This window comes from Gambusia affinis, linkage group LG05 (assembly GCF_019740435.1).
Source record: "Gambusia affinis linkage group LG05, SWU_Gaff_1.0, whole genome shotgun sequence".
Lineage (NCBI taxonomy): Eukaryota > Metazoa > Chordata > Actinopteri > Cyprinodontiformes > Poeciliidae > Gambusia > Gambusia affinis.
The window spans coordinates 18,652,589-18,665,543 of record NC_057872.1 but is presented as its reverse complement, the minus strand read 5'-3'; the positions used below and the strand labels follow the sequence as shown (position 1 = coordinate 18,665,543).

Below are 12,955 nucleotides of genomic sequence, written 5' to 3'. Positions count from 1 at the left end.
AACAATTTCCATCTGGTTCAGATATTATCATAGACAGTACAATTTTCAAATACATTCAGCATTCACCATTCTAAACTTAGATAATGCACTTTAATTATAAACTTGCTATTAATACTTAGAAAAATGTTAATGATCTCAACATTCTATGTTGTATTTGAGTTTAAACCATGTCAGATGTGGTTCTGAAAACCTTTGTTCTGTGAACCATACAGGCTTCTGCCCTGCAATAGATGTTAATTTTATGGCTTCCTCCTGGGCCCTGATAACACTCCTAAAGAATCTTTTTGATGTAGTTCCTGACCTCTGATAGTTTAGTTGTAAATCCTTGACACAAAATTAAGAAATTTGTTCAAAATCAGACTGTTCATTATAACCTTTACACCTGGGGTAAGATTAGCTGTATTAAGCACTAAAAATAATTATTTTCCTTAACAATACTTATGAAGTTTTAGGTAAAAAAAAAATACCGTAACTTTCGCCTGAAGTTGGAACACGTGAATTATAAACAAAATGGAGGACCGCCATTACAGGAGTGTTGTGCCGAGAAAAGCATGCCCTGTTGCGGTATCGCATATCAAATCAAATCAAATCAAACTTTATTTGTATAGCACATTTCAGCAGCAAGGCATTTCAAAGTGCTTTACATCAAATCAAACACAAAATACAATGCAACATAGAATCAACAATAAAAACACAACATCAATAAATTTGCAATTGATTACGTTTCGAATACAACTCTAAACAAGTGGGTTTTTAGTTGAGATTTAAAGGAAGTCAGTGTTTCAGCTGTTTTACAGTTTTCTGGAAGTTTGTTCCAGATTTTTGGTGCATAGATGCTAAATGCTGCTTCTCCTCGTTTGGTTCTGGTTCTGGGGATGCAGAGCAGACCAGAACCAGAAGACCTGAGAGTTCTGGAAGGTTGATACAACAGCAGCAGATCTTTAATGTATTGTGGTGCTAAACCATTCAGTGATTTATAAACTAACAACAGTATTTTAAAGTCTATTCTTTGAGCTACAGGGAGCCAGTGGAGAGACTTTAAAACTGGTGTTATGTGCTCTATCTTCCTGGTTTTAGTGAGAACACGAGCAGCAGCATTCTGGATCAGCTGCAGCTGTTTGATTGATTTGTTGGACAGACCTGTGAAGACGCCGTTACAATAATCAATACGACTGAAGATAAACGCATGGATGAGTTTCTCTAGATCTGGCTGAGACATTAGTCCTTTAATCCTGGAAATGTTCTTCAGGTGATAGAAGGCCGTCTTTGTGACTGTCTTTACGTGGCTCTGAATGTTCAGGTCAGAGTCCATCACTACTCCCAGTTTTCTGGCCTGATCACTGGTTTTTAGTTGTAATAACTGAAGCTGTGCACTGACTCTAGATCGTTCCTCTTTAGGTCCAAAAATAATAACTTCAGTTTTGTTTTTGTTCAGCTGGAGGAAGTTTTGGCACATCCACACATTTATCTGTTCTAAACATCTGTTCAGTGATTGGATGGGTTCTGAGTCTCCTGGTGACATCGCTCTAAACTCTCGCATATTGATGAGAAAACGTACTGAAATATCACCTAATACGAAACTTTTAAAGGTATTCGTAACATTATCACGTTTCTTATACATGTAAGCCATAATACGGTGGGTATTATTTCGCAGATTAATTGAAATAAATATGGTTTTACATCTTTATTCAGACATATGAGTGGAACGTTTTTCAGTCCGTTTCTGATGAAAATGGTTTGAAATTCCCCGGTTTTTCTTTTAACACCATAATGGCTTAAAGCATTACAAAACAGAAGCACATTATAAAGAAGATTTTATATCATCCCAAATTTTCTAGTCTATTAATGGGGGTGGGGGGTGGGGGTCATTTTCATTTCTGAGCTTGCCAATATTCGTATCCCTTCTCTATTGTTAAAATAATCTTAGATGTAATTCTGATTTTTTTCCCATTTCCGATTATCTATTTTCTTTCGGTCACATGAGTCATTTTCTTTTTCTTCATATCATTCAATAAAGTTATTTTCTAGCAGCTTTAAGTAAATTTATTTTCCGGCAGTTTTCATGTATTTCATATGTAAATGTATTTTTAAAAGATTTATTTATTTCCTGTGTCAAGTTTTAAATTATCTTTCTTTCTTTTTTGTGTTTTAAACTTTTGTTCTCAAACTAAACATGTTTCACATGAAGTATTTAGAGTGATGGAATACTCTCCATATTAGATTATTAATATTATTTATTATTTATGGTGCTGTTCTGTAAAGTATTAGTGCAGCAACCTGCAAATTTTCCTTTTCTTAAAACAGACAATGAGTGGCAGTTTCTGACAAATGTAAAATTATTTTCAAAAGATTTAGAAATTAAACAAAAACTTGTCGCTATTAGACAATTGACAGCCTAGAATTTATTATTTATGGTGCTGTTCTGTAAAGTATTAGTGTCATTATAAAATATTTTAACAATTTTTTTTTTTACAGTACCATTGTGCAGATGTACTTTTTGTTCTCCGTGAAGCCAGTTATGTTACAGTTGTACCTTCACGAGGCTTTTGCAGCTAAGCCTGCAAACAATTGAAAAAAAGGCTCAACAAACTGAGGGCTTCATGCTGAAAACAAAATCAAATTTCTTCAAAAAGAACTGGAGAAATTAAACAAAAAACTTGTCGCTTCACAGACGACAATTGACAGCCTAGAATGCTGTGCAGCCTTCTACGCTGATGGTAGGTAAATTATAAATATACTAATTTCATTTAAATAAAGTTAATTGGAAAAAAAAAACAAAGTTTATTTTGAGTTTGTTTATAGTTATGAATATTGCAAACCGAGATGTTAGATTTGTGACGCTTCTCTTTTCTAACTACAAGAGAAGATTCCCACAATCCTTACTCTCAGAGAACGTAAGCAGGAAGTGTTGCCATGGTTTCAGTTCACGCTGTGTAGCGGACCATTTTATTTTTTTATTTTTGCCAGGTTGTTCATGATCTCAGAGCTTTCCGTTCAGACTTGATTCATTATTGAAGGAGAAACCAACTTATGTTACAGTTGTACCTTCATGAATAAACCTGATTAAGTTGATCCTGAACAGTGCTTGAAATAGGTTAGCTAACAATGTTCAAACATACTTCATGCTGAAAGAACACTGTTATTTAATCGTGTCTGTTTGTTGTGACTGAAAGTATTCCAAAGACAATTTTTTAAGTTGCATCACATTAAGTGTTTTAAGACAGGACTGGGTAAAATATAGAAAGAACACTAATGAATCTGCATAAACATGAACAGTTGTTGAAGATTTTTGTTTCTTCAACATGGCATGTTTAAAACCTCAGTTTCAAACTTAAAATTGTGTTAAAAGTAGATGATATTCTTTTGTTAATGTGATAACCCCCAATTAAAATAAAGGTAATTGTTTATTGGCAAAGCTTACAAACTTTATAAAATATGTAACTGACATATATTACAAAGCATTGTGATAAATTTATCCATGTGGAGAATATACTCTTGATATAGATTTGTGAGTATGGATTAGGTCACACTTAAACAAAACAGGTTAGCATCTAAAATGGTCTGTAGATGATTTGTGAACACTTCCTTTAATACAGATATGAAGCACTGTATTTGGTGCATCTTCTTAAATATTATTGATTTCATGCTAATGTTGGAATATTTGATTTCAAGAAATTTTAAAAATTGGTTAGTATCAATAATTTGATCAGCCCTGATAGATGGTTATTAATTGTGATTGAGAAGAGTGTTGTTGTTTTTTTTTGTTTTTTTAGCCCTCTGCTTCGTTTTTCTTCATCTCATTAATCCAGTTGACATAATTCTCCACCTTGGTGTAATAACCCGTCTTGTCACCTGTTGCACTACCCCTCTTACAGGGAGTGCCCCACGACACAATGCCAATCAGATAATGGGGCCCTATGCCTGAAGACAAATTGGGTGAAACAAAAGGACTGCCACTGTCTCCCTTGCAACTGTCTGCCCCTTTTCCTCCAGCGCAGAACATGTTGTTAGTAAAAGGCATGGCTTTGTTATAAAGGTGAGGTGTGTTCCTACACTTAGTGAGGGAGTAAACGGGAATGTCAACGTATTGTAAGACGTCTGATGAACGACTCCAATTATTATCCTGAAATATAGCCCCCCAGCCAGACACTGTGCCTTGTTCTCCCTCCATCACACCTCTGTTTACTTCTGGCAAGCAAATAGGCAGGAGATTTGGGCCGAGCTTCACTTTGGACCTGAATTTTATCAGAGCTATATCATTATCATAATTTGTTTGTGGTAAGGCTCCTCTGTAGTCGGGATGCACTATGATTTTTTCAATTGGAATGGGAAATACATCAGTTCTACTAGTAGTTGTTGCGTCTACCAGTCCACCGTAGAGTTCAATTGATTCTTTCGGGACGCCGTTCACAACGTGTGCTGCTGTGACGGCCCACTGATCGTTTATCAGCGATGCTCCTCCGAACATTGGACGTGTTATGAAAAGCTGCCACGGTATTTCTCCCAGCATTGCCGCCTTTCCTCCCAAAATTCTGCCTGTGCTTGACGTTTCTGACATTCCACACACTGAAATGCACAGAAGTCATCAGTAAAGTGAATTAAGTGATTTAGTACAGAAAGAGTCAAGCAGGCATTCCCCTACCTTCGTTGCAGTTTGGCATCTCGGTCCACTCGCCATCGGCGTTACAAGTGCTTGTATCTGGAAGGTTTAAGGAACCACACTGTTAAAAATAGGCAACACCAGATATACCACAGTGTGGGAGAGTCATGTAATCACCATTTCCTTCCAGTGTGTAGAAATTTGAAGTGCAGTAAAACTGGATCTGGCTGCCATACTTTGTGTTTTGACCATCTGCATTCACCAGCTGAAGGATGCTGTCATGTCCAAGGTCCGGCCAACCACAATCCACAACTGGAGCGAGAAACAAAAGTTACCACGCAAAGAGGCAGTACGTCTAAAACGAATAAGACAATGTGCAGGAGAAACACAGATTGGTTTTAGTCTCACTCACTTTCACAGGCGTACATGGGAGCCCATACACCATTGCTCTGGCAGGTCGTGTCATACTGTCTCAATAGACCGTCAGAGGCCCGCTTCACAAAACGAGAACTTAATTAACTTTATGTCAGCTTAGGGTTTGCACAAACATTACACTGGTCAACAGCCAAAACATTGTCTGGGGTTTTCCCAACTAATTTTGTGCTGAATCCAAAAAATCACATTGGTTTCTGAAGTAAGCTACTTATAAGATTGGGATGCTGGGTTGCAGTCATGATGGCTGATTACTGCTGGACTCTGAAGAGAGATCCTGCTGCTGAGCTCACGAAGAAACAGAAGTCCAAGCCCTTACTTTTGCACAATGAAGACGTAATGTTCAATTTACCTCTAATAACCCTTATCAGCAGGGCCGGCCCAAGACAGAAGCAAACTAAGCAGCCACTCAGGGCCACTAAGAGGCCCCTCAGTATATATATATATATATATATATATATATATATATATATATATATATAGATTCATATATATATACATATATAAAAATGTGTTAATTTTCATGGTTGGCTCTGAATATTTCTGAGGTATTTTTGGCTTCAATAATGTTTGATAACGTTTGATGACAATAATTAAAACTTCTCAATGTTTGACATTGTCTAGCAAAATGTTTTTACGTCAGGCTGCATAGCTGCTACATCGATGAGCTGCTCTATGCTGCAGTTGGGGACACTGTTGTTTGCTGCTGAGCAAAATAATTTTGTGGGTAAAACAAACATTATTTTTACATAAACGTGTAAGTTACGTGAAATCAGTCCGGTACGCTGATACCCTGCTTATCAGCGTTTCTTACTCAATTTACAGAAATCCAAGTTTGGATTATTTAATTAATACACTCTGTTAAAAAAACTATTTTTTTTTCTCCTAAAATCTTTTTTTTAGATAGTATTAATGGAAATTAACTGATAATGTCACAAAAATGTCAGTTTAGTCAGAAGATCAGATTAGAATAAAAACCTGACCTGATTGAGAAAAATAGATGTTTTTGGATTCAGTGTAAAATAGTCCTAATTCAGTTGAAAAAAAACATAAACAACTTCCAAAAATATTCTTTTGTAGCCCGGTGTTATTTGAGGACTCACTGAATCTGCAACATAGCCAAGATCACAAGTTACGGTCACCGATTCTCCCCGATGATATTCCTGTTTCAGAGGAGTCATGTTTGAGTTTGAGGTCAGAGGTCGACAGACCTTATCTGCAGGGAAGAGCGGTGATTTTAGAGATACCAGAGATCCTTTTTGGGGGGTAGAGAGGAACTGTATTTAAAAGAAGCTGCATTACCTCTGGTCTTGAAGTGGATATTGAAGCCCTTGTTAGTCCCAGAGCCGTCAGAGAGGAAGTGGATTTGGACGTGGCTCGAGTGAGTGAGAAGAGGAGAAGGTGGGGGTTTGTTACCACAGAATGGACCCAAAGTCTCAGAGTGAGTCTCAATCTGTCAAACAAATCAACACAGTGCATGTCTTAAAATATAACACTCAGAAACACCTGATAAAACATGCAGAACATAAAACATACAAATAAAACATGTAAAATGTCACAAATATGTTTTCAGTGAGAAAACAAAACACTTCTTGCAGCGGATCTTTGTAACAGTTTTGCACTCTGTTCCCCTGAACAAGTTTTGTTTTGTTTCAGAGGTCGATGCATTAAAGCTGCACCGCTCACTGAATACTGCAACATCATTGACCTCAAATTAGCAACCTCACATGTCTAAAGTAAACCACGTGCTGGAGTCCCTCGAGTCAGAGCTGCTGTTGCTGCTGCTGCTTAGAAACTTGAATAAGAAATCCCTCTAAATCTGGACTTTAGTCTGATGTCTCAAACTTTCAGCTTTCACAATTTTGTAAGGAACACAGAGGGTGAACTGATGGTATCTGAAAATGTGGTTGCCTGTGTAAAACACAGAGGTGTAGGTGTGATGGTGTGAGGGTCGTTGATGGTAAATAGTTTGTTTTTTCAGACTCCAACACCTAACCATCATGGCAACCACAACATCCTAGAATGATGCCTCATTTCAAGCTACTGTCTGTTCAGAGGAAATTGACCACAGTAAGACGTGAGTTTAACTCTACAATGAAGCACGAGCAAATGTTAGAGTCATGGTAAAGGTATAAAATATATTTTATATTCTTTACACTTTATTTGCTCACTAATTTACCCTATACTGTCTCATAATTTAATAAGTTAGTAGTAGTTAAAGGCTAGTTTATCATATTTGTGGATTTTCCTGTGGAACATAACTCCAAATCATTTGTTGAAAATACTTTTGTAGCACGTACAAATCTAAAATATTAAAGAGAAAATGAAGCTTGTGAAGGTGAAATACCTATTGCTTCACACACTGTTTGCAAGCAGCATCTTCACTGGTGCAGTTACATGTATTATGAGGTTAATTTTCATACAGTGATAGAATAGTAAAAATCTAAATCTATAAGAGTGAAACTAGTTTTAAAAAAAAAAGAAGTCAAACACTGGCTCATCAAACAGGATGTCCTCTTGTTGTTTAATCCAAGTTTTCAACACTTCAGTCTCAACTTCCTCTTTTTTTTTATTTTTACTCTGCAGGGAGTAACGCTTTAATGAAAAAAAAAAAAACACCTCCCTGGGATTTTTGAGTACTGCGACTCGATTCTCACCCTCAGCTCATCCATGCAGTCTCCCTCAGGGCTCTGCTCCACATCGAAACCCTCGGAGAAGTGCAGCTCCAGCTGAAGGTTGTCCTCCACAGACAGGGTGTATTTACAGTTGGTATTTTCTGCATACTCTCCAGGCCAGGAGGGGCTGGATACGTCACCTCTTTTCAACCCTGACAGGTCCTCAGCGCAGCTCACTGTAATTAGGACGACACGAGTTCATTCGCAGCCTGCTCATCGCTCTGCCAGCATGATTAAACCTGACTAAGATCGGCCTCCATTTCTTCCAGACTGACCACTTCTGCTTCTCCTATTTCTAATTCTCACTTCCTGTTTCGGTTTTGTCCTCCTCCAGTTGTCATTTGTCGTGTGTGACCTGCCAAGAAGTTAGAAAATGTCACCCGTACCCATACAAGTGTGTTTGTCCTCGTCCAGCTGGTAACCATGACGACAGGAGCAGTGGTAGCCTCCGATGACGTTGTGGCAAAAGTGACTGCATTTGTTGATTTCCTCGTCCTCACACTCATTAAAGTCTGCAAAGTAAAAAAAAAATTAAAAAAAAAACCTGAACATCTTTAAAATATGTTCGTTAAAGTATTAACTCAATATGTACATTAAATATTTATTTTGATCGTCTGACTGTGAGAAACACGTTCTGGAATTTTATGTAATGTCTGTCCTTTGTGCTCCAAATATTAGATTTAGGTGAAAAACAGACAACAGTGGAAAGGCCCCAGAATTTATTTCTCTTTTTGGCTCCGATTAGATAACAATAAAGTCGCCACGGTCCGTTTAAACAAGCTTCCTACTCTGTCTTAAAGCCTGGAAAGTTATGAAAAGTACTTGTAGAGCATGGACAAATATTTTAGCTTCCAGATTTAAATTAGCCTCCAATATTCTGAAATATAAAAAAGAGAACTTCTAGATATTCAGTTTTTTCATTCGGGGAATTTCTACTATATTCAAAATTCCTCTGGATTGTCAACAACAGTGGGACAAATTTCCTTCACAACGATGTCAAAGACTTGTTGAAATATAACAAACCCTTGTTGTTTTTTCTGTTAGCAAGGATTTACTTTTTCTCATAAGGCCCAGTTGGTTTGAATTTAGTTTTCAAAGTAAATAAAATAAGTATTTGGCACCTGATTTTTCTATTTACTCAGGTTATCTTTGCCTGATGTTAAAATTTGTTTTATAAACAGAAACATTCTAATTTAACAAATTAGAAAATTGATTCGAATGAGGCACATTTGTTAGATTAAAATTATTTTTGAAAAGAAGTTTTAAGTTTTTAGACATCCTTTCAGTAAGCCCACTTTTCTGCATTAAAACATTTTTCATTGGTTGTAATAATATATTCTTCAGTGTTGTAAGGAGAAAAATCATCATCATTACAGAAACATAGGCTTTAAAACAACAGATTGTTTGTAAATAATCTATCTAATTTGTTTTATTTAGTGAGTGAAGTTACTGAAATACATAAACAAAAACAAAAGAAATCTGAAATGGGGCAAATTTCCAGCCAAAATTTAGAAATCTCCCTGTGGAAAAGTATTTAATTATGAAATGGAAGATGTGACCCATCATTCCCTTCGTTGTTTTGAGGTGTTAACGTGATGACAATGAAAAAGCAGCGTACGCGTGAAACATTTAACACTCACAACGAAACTGTTTCCAGTTCAGTTTTAGCAGCCGTACCTCGTTGTCTAAAAATAAACCTGACCTCTATGTGAAATACAACAGGTCGCCTGAACTGGACAAGAAACGAGCTAAAAACATTTGCTGAATGTGGAAGTTCGGTTGGTCTCTCGTTCTCACCTTGAAGCGTGTAAAACCCTCTGAAGCCAGTGTGCCTCTTGGTGTTGGAGTAATCGGAGTGAAACAGAAGAGTGAGGCAGCCACCAGGGGAGGAGAACAGCAGTGGATTCACCGACTCCTGAAGCTCCTCATAGTCTCTTTTCCCACACAGAAGAGCTACCAGGTTCCCATTGGATGAGATCTGGGCGCAAACACGACGGACAAAATATATTTATCCGCTTATTCACACCAGTTTGCCGCGGTAACAGACGAAGGCAGCATTAAACCTGACCTTCACGGCATCATTTTCACAGTCGTGACTGTTCTCCAGGTCCAGGTGGATCAGTCTGATGGAGACGGTTTGACCTTTGGGCGCGCACCTGGTCCAGTTTAAACTGGAATGAGGCAAATACCCCACGGGATACCCAGGAGACTCCACCCATCCCAGCAGCGTGGAAAATGAGGAGCAGGGCAGCAGAAGAAGAAGGAGACTGAAAGAATGTGCAAAATATCACAAAGGGAATATCTTAATTACAAAATCTTTATAAAAGAGATAATAAAAGAATTAAAATGATGATCTCCTAAACCATGAGTTTCAGTGAAAGTTTGGTAAACTTTCTATGCCTAAGAACTTGTTTTTCTGTGAAATGTGACTCTAGGTGTCAAACTCCAGTCCTCGAGGGCCGCTGTCCAGCAGTTTTTAGATGTGCCACAGGTACAAAACACTGGAATGAAATGGCTTAATCGCCTCCTCCTTGTGTAGATCTGTTCTCCAGAGCCTTGCTAATGACCTAATTATTCTGTTCAGGTGTGATGCAGCAGAGGCACATCTAAAAGTTGCAGGATACCGGCCCTCGAGGACTGGAGTTCGACACCCCTGAGATGAATCTCAGACAATTTGAACATTCATGGATTTTTCCATGTAAGTAATAAATCAGTTAATCGTATAATAAATTAAAACAAGCGCAATCATCTCCACTTGCATCATTTATAGTTTTTCTCTTTTCTTTCCCTTATTCTGCCATAAACTGGATGACTGGAGTCCTCAGTCTGGTGCTCAACTAGTCTTTTGTTTGTTTGTTTGTTTGTTTGTTTGTTTACAGAGATTTAGTTGATTTTATTTATTGTTTCTGTTGTTTAATTATTTGGGATATTTAAAATATCTTCCAGTTCTAGTGTTAAATGTTAATTAGAATTTTAAATTTATTGTTCTTTGCATTATTGTGCCATTACCGTCATATTACTTGAAAATGATATCAAAACAACAATATTATCGTTTATCGCAACAACTTGTTGTGGGTCAATTTATCATGCAGAAAAATTTATTATTGTGACAAAAATATTTTAAATAAAATGCAGGTCTGGAAACTAAAATAACTGCTTGACAGGTTATTGGCTCGTGTTCACAAAGCAGCCAATCCAGGAGCTGCTTTTATTTCCCTTGATGCTGATTGGTTGTTCCCCAGGAGGAAGACTGTAAATGTTAGCTTTTATAGTAGTGCTGAGACAGTTTCCATTGTGCAAATTCATGTAAATTTAGTGACTGAACTCTTTTAATGTGCAGTTATGAGTCTTTTTCTCTTAAGTATTTGTAGATTTTAAATAATAACAGCCAGCTGTGGTTTCCGTGAATACAGAGCCTCTACTGTACGCTTCGTTTTATTGTCCAAAAGTCTTGAGTCAATCTTTGCTTCCTAAATGTTCCCTATCAATATTTCTCTAAAAGATTATTTCATGGTCTTTTCCTGTGTTTATGCTTGACTGTTCAGTACATTAGAGCAATAAATTATTCAGATGCAGAGATTTCTAAGCTGAAGGGATGAACAAAGGTTAAGTCTTCACGTAAGAATCAACTTATAAATTTATAAATTTAGACATTTTTGAAGCTTTTCTCATTTCTTAAGCTGAAACGGTAAAGGATATCAATGATAACTTAATAAATAAAATTGTGTTTTTGCCTCCAACGAGATGATTTGAGCTCCTTTCTCTGTTGTCTTTCAGTAATAATTCATGTTTAGCAATGTTAGCATGCAGAAATAATGGCTCTATTATGTTCTTCTTAATGCACATTTTCAAGATTAAACTCACCTGTTTAAAGAACTAAATTAGTGTTCAGTGGGCCCACTGTGTAAAGTTAATGGGAGAGGCTTTAAAAAATTGCAAAATAGTGTCTGTTTCAAAATGCTGACGTTTGGTAATTATTTGATGCCGTTCCGTTTTTCTATGCAGACCTCTGGATCGGTATCAAACTGCACGACTTTTCATCGTTGCTTTGAATTTGATCTGTGGAGCATTTCAAGAGGAACCGTGCTGAATGTCATGTTGACATGCCAGTTACAAAGAAAAGGTTAATTTCAGGAAGTGCTCCACCGAAGCCTAGCAGCAGACACCACAGAGGTTGAAAACACACTTTGTGAAGAAAAAGAAGAACTACAGATGTGAAGAGATTTCGTGTTGCCAACTCAATATCAACAAAACCCAGAATGAAAGAGCTGCTGTCACTGTTTAGTTATCTATAAATCAATGCAAATGCAATAAAAAGTTGACAACAGGTCAGAGGAACAGTCACTTCCATGAAGAGTCACTCTTCCTTATGCAGGAAAGTGAAGGTTCAGACGAACAGCCTCATGATCCACATTGCTACCTTTACTTCTAAGGTGTATTTATCATTTCTGGCATCTTTCTAGACAATAAAACTCAGATTCAGGCAACTAAAATGGTTAAAAATAAAAATATCACAACAGCAGCTGAAAAATGGTCAACTAAGTATTAGCACAAGTTTTTGCAGGAGCCAATAACTCCATTAATTAAATTAGGACTCTATTAGCCAAAAACTGTAAATCCAGTGATAGAGAGGACTTTTGATGAACATTTTTACTACTTTTGTATATTCTGACAGATAAACTCAGAAAGACACACAACAAAAACACAATTAAAGTTCTGATTAGCACATGTTAAACTATTTGGATTTATAAAAATTTAAAAGTCCCACCTTAATCTGAACATGGCAGCACAATCCTCACATGAACCGTCTGTTTTCCTCTTTCCTTTTTTCCCCTCTGTAATTTACTCTCTCTGTTCTCACACCCCCACCCCCTCTTGCTTCCCCTCTTCTGCTCTCGGTTATAAGTTGCACCAGTAAGCATTTATGAATCTATTTATGTACAGCTGTGTTTGTAAAGTGATGTGAAAGCACAACCCCTGTCAAATTTCCTCTTATGTCTTTACAAAAACAAAACGCACTTCTATTTTCAAGCAAGAATTTTATCTATTCACATCTTTAAGTCGTAAATAAACTTTGATCTGAGCTCAGTTTCGCCACGAAAGCATATAGGATCTAGAAATAATTTAAGTAGAACCTGTCTGCCAACACGAAGGAGACTAAAAGACCCGAAACAAGCAACACATTGTGCCATCATCTAAGAAATAAAGTCAACAGTCGGGAAAAAAAACAAAAACATACAGGTATTTA

At 37.0% G+C, this 12,955-nt stretch overlaps 1 protein-coding gene across 2 annotated transcripts; it reads right to left on the bottom strand.

Annotated features, from left to right (window-relative positions):
* Nucleotides 1-3,385: 3,385 nt before the first annotated feature.
* LOC122831003 (mannan-binding lectin serine protease 2-like) lies at nt 3,386-12,582 on the bottom strand. Of its 2 annotated transcripts, none has more exons than XM_044116884.1 (11): nt 12,476-12,582; nt 9,776-9,974; nt 9,505-9,685; nt 8,094-8,219; nt 7,690-7,883; nt 6,335-6,485; nt 6,136-6,248; nt 5,013-5,094; nt 4,778-4,912; nt 4,643-4,699; nt 3,386-4,566 (listed from the first exon to the last, which is right to left on the bottom strand). In XM_044116884.1, the coding sequence occupies exons 1-11, from the start codon at nt 12,487-12,489 to the stop codon at nt 3,770-3,772; spliced, it is 2,049 nt and encodes a 682-aa protein (XP_043972819.1). In that variant the 5' UTR covers nt 12,490-12,582; the 3' UTR covers nt 3,386-3,769. The 2 variants fall into 2 exon arrangements, with proteins under 2 accessions (XP_043972819.1, XP_043972820.1); XM_044116885.1 differs by having other exon boundaries at nt 5,013-5,091.
* Between the last annotated feature and the right edge of the window lie 373 nt (nt 12,583-12,955).

Excerpts from the sequence above, each read along its gene's own strand:
- LOC122831003 (XM_044116884.1), bottom strand. Across the intron at positions 9,686-9,775 it reads GTGAAAATGATGCCGTGAAG|ATCTCATCCAATGGGAACCT; the intron begins GTCAGGTTTAAT and ends GTTTGCGCCCAG. Across the intron at positions 4,913-5,012 it reads TCCCATGTACGCCTGTGAAA|TTGTGGATTGTGGTTGGCCG; the intron begins GTGAGTGAGACT and ends TTCTCGCTCCAG.